General features: G+C 43.6%; 1 protein-coding gene across 1 annotated transcript; it reads left to right on the forward strand.

The window, feature by feature from the left end:
- The first annotated feature begins 685 nt into the window (after positions 1-685).
- Positions 686-6,543, forward strand: LOC109485443 (choline monooxygenase, chloroplastic-like). The gene is made up of 8 exons (XM_019789049.1): positions 686-960; positions 1,390-1,499; positions 1,962-2,130; positions 3,508-3,625; positions 4,305-4,414; positions 4,796-4,928; positions 5,436-5,651; positions 6,322-6,543. The coding sequence occupies exons 1-8, from the start codon at positions 689-691 to the stop codon at positions 6,541-6,543; spliced, it is 1,350 nt and encodes a 449-aa protein (XP_019644608.1). The 5' UTR covers positions 686-688.
- Positions 6,544-7,473: the final 930 nt, after the last annotated feature.

The raw sequence follows: 7,473 nt of genomic DNA on the forward strand, positions 1-7,473 counted from the left end.
CATTCAAAGGTCACAACTGGCACTGCCGGTCTGCAGGCTGGCAGCGCAGCACTGATGATTGTCAGGTCTCAGGTCACCTTCCGTGTGTCTGCCTGGATGTAGGTCAAGCCACACCAAGTAAATTTTAAGGATGACGTCCTTTGGAGACCCTAAATCTAATGCGAGAGGGCGAAAAAAAGAAGGGCCCTAAAAAACAAGATGCCTAGATTAGAAATATACTAAGAGACGACAAATGTTAGGACACAAATTGAATGAGGTGACACAGCTGTGTAACAAGCAAGAAGTCTTTTATTCATCATCAAAACAGCAATAATAAATCAGGTGGAACAGCAGTTGTCGTCCTGTGCTTTGGGGAGATAGATGGAGCGGTCAGCAAGTTTCTTCAAATGTGGCAGCATGTACCAAACTGAATTCCTAAAGGAAGTCATGATTTCCTTGCTTGATGCTTCATAAGCTTTGGTCCGTACAAACCTATTTGCGGCACTGTCGTGACTCTTTGGTCATAGTTACAGGAAGCGGAATTTCTTGTTTTTTTTTTCTAGGAACAGGCCAAAATCAATGCGCGCGCGGACGTCATCCATAAAATTTACTTGGTGTGGCCTAAGTTCAGTATCAACCGCGAGTTGCGAGGTTAATTAATCAAACATATTCAACACGTTTACTTAATCGTTCTCCCAAGGCCACCAACATGGCGAGCCTCATCACATCTCTTGGTGCCGCAAGAGTCCGAATTTTTCGACCATTCACGGCGGTAAACCGATGCTTCACGACGGCAGACCGACGTTTCAAGACGGCAGACCGACGTTTCCAGACGGTAGACCGACGTTTCAAGACGGCAGACCGACGTTTCCAGACGGTAGACCGACGCTTCACCAAGATAGACCGCGCCGTCGCCGACGAAGTGCTTCGATTCTCCCTCGATGCTCCCGTACAAGAGGCGTTTACGCCGCCATCTAGCTGGTACGTCTCACGGACATTACTTCAAATACTCTTACACGGTAGAACACTTCAAATGGTTTCCGCCATGTATTCCACAAATGTACTAATATCGAAGCAGATCTTTTGGTGGCGGCAAAGACAGTATCAATTTGGCCAGGCAGTATCCATTTGCCAGGCAGTTACCATTTGCCACATCCTTTGGCTGACGTAACGATGACGGTAGGAAAAATGAAGCCCGATAAAAACACCTAAAACACGTCAAAAATGAGGCAAAGCCCAAACCTCTGCTTGGAGAGTACAAATGTATCCTCGGAGACGTAAATGACGCACACATAAAAGTATACGTAATTATTTCGGTTCTACAGTTGCGTATACCTTTACGCACGCTTTAAGGTAATACTCAAAGGTAGTATTTCGTGCAGCTAAAGGCCTTGTATATACACACTTCAGGTACAGGAATCCTGGGATCCATGAGCTGGAAGCAGACACCGTGTGGAGAAACAACTGGGTGGCTGTGGGAAGGACGGACCAGGTTTCTACCCCAGGGGCATTCTTCACTGGTAATCACTATTGCCGTGATAATAAAGTATAAGTCTATTGCAAATTCCTGCCCGGAAGGTTACTGCAAATAAGAAATAGAACATTGAGACAGGGTACAAAATAATTTCAAAATCTTCATGAAATCACAAGGTAATTGTCTAAAACTAAAGCTTGTCTAAAACTATGTCTGAAGGGTTTGACTTCTCTTTTGTAAACCATGGAAGACGTAATCCCCCCCCACGCACACAAACACACACGCACACACACAAACACACACAAGCACACAAACACACACACAAGCACACAAACACACACACACACACAGGCACACAAACACACACACACGCACACACACACACACACACATACCTTTCTAGCATATCGCTGATGTTTCTGTCAGACATCTTGCCTCTTCCATTTCTTCAGATCAGGTTGATGAGGCCTCTTTATAAGTCACTCACAACGCTTCCTCCTCTGAACAGGCACCATCGGGAGAGAGCCTTTCATAGTGTCGTCTGACAGGTCCAACACTCTGAGAGCTTTCTATAACGTCTGCTGTCACCATGGTAACGTCGTGGAGTGGCGGGAAGCTGGAGAAGCGAGCGAGTTCGTCTGCTGCTACCATGGGTGGACATACGCGCTGGACGGCAGGTCAACGCTAGTTCTGAATATAAGGCCACACCGACTTAATTTTATGGATGACATCCGCGCGCGCATTGATTTTCGCCTGTCCTCCAAAATAAAAAGATCACGTCCACTGAGGCCCAGGCTCTAAAGTTGGGTACTCCACTGTAGTTAGCGACGCCTGGCACCCAGGCTACAGACGGTCCACGACTCAAGAACTGATTGTATTCCTGTGGTTTAGTAGCATTTTTATTTTTGGCCGGATTTTTTTTATTCGCCCGCGCGCACTAGTTTGGGGGTCTTCAGAGGATGTCATCCATAGAATGAAGTCGGTGTGGCCTTACACACATTTTCAGATATTGAGTTGCCACGCTGAGTATCGCATTCGTTCAATCCATGGTCGGGAGTCGGATACATTACAACATGAATGAAAACCAAGCAGGTGTCAGGGGGAAGACTGGCCGAATGAAACAAGAATTGACGCAATTAAAATATTAAAAATATCTCTTCTCCATTAGAAAGACCTCAGGATACATACCAATTATAGGTAGTGTGTATCTAAGTCCAGCTAGACCGTAAGTCCAATTCAAGTCACCTAGGTGGCAAATTATTTGAGTCAAACATCGTCATCACACTCAAGCCACATTATCAGCTATTCCCGTCTTGACACCTGGCCACCATTAAAACATTTCTTGTATTAGTCAACATTAACACAGGTACAGCGACAAAGTGTTGACGCACTCAAGTTATGTAAGATCTTATTTTAACACCACCGCTGGAGTAAAAGCAAAGATTTGAGAGAATATAAAGAGAAAGAAGTAACTGTTACAATACTCATACTAGAAAAAGCCGACCAGTTTAAACATTTCTAAGACTTTCGATTGATGACGCAAGGCGCTAACAAAGTGTGACGTTACCGCCTGATTGCTAACTAGTTACCTCCGGGGGAGGAGACATCCTTCCACGGAAGGGTTTTGTGAGAGATTTAGATTTTCATGTTCGCAGCTGTTTCTCGCGTTTGGGTGGACGGATTCTTTTGAGACTCGGTATGTGTTTTGCTATTGGGCTGCAGATAATGCACGTTCTTTTGTTTTTATTGTATATGTGTTTTCGGGCGTGAAAATGAAGCCGTTTGGTGGCCCCAGAACACCCCTTTGAGCGTGAAAGTGGTCGCGACCGTTGACCTTTGGCGTGTATTAGGTATTGTCGGTCTCGTCCACGAAGGTGACCCCTCGCACAGAGGGGTGTCCGGTCTTGATAAATTCTTTATTTAAAACCCTAGTCCTGCGGCGCGCAACAATTGTTCTTGTAAACAACATATAAAAAAAATATACAATAAAAAGCCCGGAGGTATAAAATCTCAGATTTTACTTGTTATCATCTTGTTTCTCTTGCTATAAGTAGACTGACGAAGCCAACGAAACTTCGGGGAATCAAAAACTTCGTGGCAGCACAAAACGGACTGAAGCCCATAGGAGTGCGCACCTGGGGTCCATTGGTATTCCTTCGTCTGGCAGGATATGTGAGTAACCATATAGCGTACGCGTTACACATTCATGAAAGCGCTTCTGTATTGTTTTGGTATACCTGTGTGTGTGTCTGTGTGTGTGTCTGTGTTCCACATGGCCCTTAGAATAGTCTGTAATGGAAATGGTTGGGTTCGTCTAGCCAAGAGTGAGAAAGTCATTAATCACTTTTATCGCTGCTTTTATAGGTGTTTTTCAATACATCATGAACCATTGACAGCAGTTTCTCTTGCACGATAAAGAGGGGGATTTCAAACGGAGATTGCAAACAGATAACGTTGCCTCAGTATCCTAAAATAACATTTACAAAAGATCGAAATGTTTTATGGAGGTTTGAGATCTGAATTCTTGTTGAAGACGAAGGGGCGCCAGGGGGAATGGGAGGGAGGAGTTTTTCCTATAGTGTTTTTCCTAGTCTGACCAATCGTATCCTTCAAGACAACACTGCTGACTGGAAAATGGCTTATCGTTCCCAAACTCTCCAAAGGTGGCGGTAGTTGTACATGTTTGTTATAAAAAAGTAATCAAATTAGAAGGAGAAGGAGCAAAATGAAGGCTGACAAACTCACTACCCTTCTGGTTGTAATCTTGGTGTAAGACCTGTATCTTATGAAAAGTAAACACGTACTTTCTAACTTGATGTTTATGTTGATGTGTTTATATTTTGTTTTTCAGCCGGACGAAGATGATTTTGACCAGAAGGTGGGTCCGCTGGCACAGGAGCTGGAGAAGATGGGGTTCACTAGCGGCATGCGCCACATCTGCCGCCGGCAGTACCAGCTCAGGTTAGTACGAGTGCTAAACGTCTGCCAATTCCAGATGGGGTTTATATATATAATAAGGCCTTTCCCCACCAAATTAAAAAAGTAAAATTGTCCGGATAGATCCGAACAAAATTGGCGACCGGCTTCGATCCGGTTAACTTTACCCCAGTGGGAACGCTCCCGATCCGGCTCGGTTCGGCGTAGCAAATATCCACCTCGCGAGTAGTAGTAGCTTCTAAAGCTGAAATCTAGATTTTCCAAATTGCTAATGCCTCCCAACATTTATGGTATCACTTCATCACAAACATGGAAAACCAGAATGATAACAGTGTAACAATAAATATGGGACTCACATCTGTAATAAAAATGGTGTACCTTTGTTGTATTTGCCCCCGTCATCAGATGTAACTGGAAACTGATCGTGGATAACGCGGCAGACAGCGGATATCATTTGGAGTACGTCCATCGCGACCTGTCATCCAATCTGGACCTCAGCACCTTCAGAACAGAAGTGGGAGACATTTACAACATGCAGGTTAGCCAGTTCCTGGACTTTTCTATTCTAGAGATAATTAAAAGGCACGTAACGTTCAGTTATGACAACCTATCCCAGCCTTATGAACAAGATTGAACTGTGATTTTCAACACGTACGATAAAAAATTGGACTCATCCAAATTTTCGACTGTACAACTCTAGTCAAGGAATGAGCAATCCACCGTTTCCGTGACGTCACTCAGATAACACACGACTCCGTGAGCAATGGATCATAGGTTGCAGAAAGTCTGTGGCGCCCCCCGTCTCTGTTGAGCTTAGCGTGATATGTAGTAGTTGAAGTGGTACTAGTAGTAGTAGTAGTAGTAATAGTACTGTAGTAGTATGACTTTACATATACAAAGGTACATCATAACGTAGCATAACTAAGCATTACAAGGCGTATTGATGTCTGAAATGCAATGATGGTAAGAACTTCTTATTGCCATCATCATATGTAGATCTTGTTCACTCATCTTCCTCTCTCTGTGTGTCTGATACGTGTGATAGGTGTGCATCGGTAAAGATGACAACGACAACACTTTGAAGCGTCAGCGAGTCGGCAAAAAGGCGGTGTACTCCTGCATCTATCCGAACCTACTGGTCAACAGGTACGGTCCGTGGCTGGACATCAACATCCTGCTGCCCCTGGGGCCTGACCGCTCCCTGATGATCTATGACTTCTACCTGAAGGAGAGTTTCGCGGAGGAGATGAGCGAGACAGAGGTACGGTAGTACTCTTCAAGCAGAGGTTTGGGTTTTGGGTTATTTTTGGCGTGTTTTTTTATCGGGGTTTCTTTTTTGTACTGGAATTTTTCTCTTTTTTGGGGTGAAAGTAAAATTCCAGTGCAAAAAAGAAACCCCGATAAAAATAGTCTAAAAACATGCCAAAAATAACCCCAAACGCAAACCTCTGCTTGAAGAGTAGTACGGTAGACTAGCATGTCGGTAGAACGTACTGAGCCTGCGTGAAACCCGTCATGTACATGTATTGTACATAGCACTTCAGCAGAACATGTCGTTAAGATAATATTCACGCACTTAAGGATGACATCCCGTCTATATATAGTTTTCAAATCTTGTGTCAGAAAAGATACCGTCTATAACAGCAGGCAAAATTCTGATGCAACGTTGGACTTAACCTTAATTACAAAGCCTCATACGAGAGAAAAGCGGTTGTGGTATAGTTTAATTAACGTGTAGAATTCATAGCTACACTTTTTGACTTGAGATCCTTGATAGTCTAAATGGAATAAAATTACACCATGGCTTTGATTCAAAAGTGAAAGACATGGTGTAATGTTATTCCCAAGTTTAGACAATCATGGAACTCGAGTTGTTCTCTTTAACTCTGAAATCAGACGTCTACATCTAACCTATTTACATTTAATTTCAGTTGGCGGAGTTCATCCAGCAGAGCCTTAAGGACAGTGATCAGGTCCAGCAGGAGGACACGAGGGTGTGTGAGGGGGTTCAGAGAGGCATGGAGTCCACTGCGTTCGACGTGGGCCGTTACGCCCCCGGACCGGAAATGCCTGTGCACGCCTTCCACCTCCAACTCGCGCGAGATCTGAGGGAGGGATTGGAGCACCACGAGTCTATGTACAGTAACAATTAGCATTAGTTCATCTGCGTTGGCAAAATGCATTATGAGAAATTCTAGACGGGGGACGATGTCGACTTCCGACCAACTTTGACCATTGGGACGTTACAACTGACGTCACAACTTAAACCACGTGATCACAGCACTTGGGTCAAAAATGATTTGGTGAATAATTCGAGTTAAAAAAACAGTTTTAAGTTTTGTCATAACTGATGAAATTGTCTCAGGGGTATACAAGTACTAGTTACGTCAGTTTTTAGCTCTCGCTGCCGATGTTATTATGGAGATATACAATTGAGTACGAACATTAAGGGGGATCCAATTATATGTCCCCATGATAGAACCAGGAACGATATAAATTATGGAATTGCGTATACACGGTATAGTTTCCTGGTACTGGACTGCAATGTATAGGACTGATTAAGCTTTTAAGTCTCATACATGTATGTATAATATTTAAATTCTAATGTGCACAGCGAGTCTATGGCAGAGGTATCTGAATTTATCTAAGAAAGCACATTGTACTTGCATAAATGCGACATTTTAATGAGTGACTGCTATGTTGTGGTAGCCGCACTGGTGGAAGATTGTTAGGAAATACTTTTCTATTAAATTGGGTTAGCCTTTCGTATCTAAGGGTGTAAGTTGGTGTTAGCTTGAAATACATGTTCTGTAATACATATACAGCAATCCACTAAAAAGCTATTTTATCCTTCCTTGTATCTTGTGCTGTCACTAGACAAACCCCATATTCTTTGCACTAAAATTAAAGTATGGTTAAAGATTCCGTTTCTTCTCGCGTATACCTTTATGGATACTTTAAGGTAGGATTTCGTGCAGTGTCTGTTTGGTCTTCACAAACGACGCTTCTTAGTCGTTGCCATGGCAACGTCAACGGCTACATTTTGGTCTGCATTTCCTCAGTACATTTACCCCCCCCCCCGG

Source organism: Branchiostoma belcheri, unplaced genomic scaffold (genome assembly GCF_001625305.1).
Source record: "Branchiostoma belcheri isolate BF01 breed outbred unplaced genomic scaffold, Haploidv18h27 scaffold76, whole genome shotgun sequence".
NCBI classification, from domain to species: Eukaryota; Metazoa; Chordata; class Leptocardii; order Amphioxiformes; family Branchiostomatidae; genus Branchiostoma; species Branchiostoma belcheri.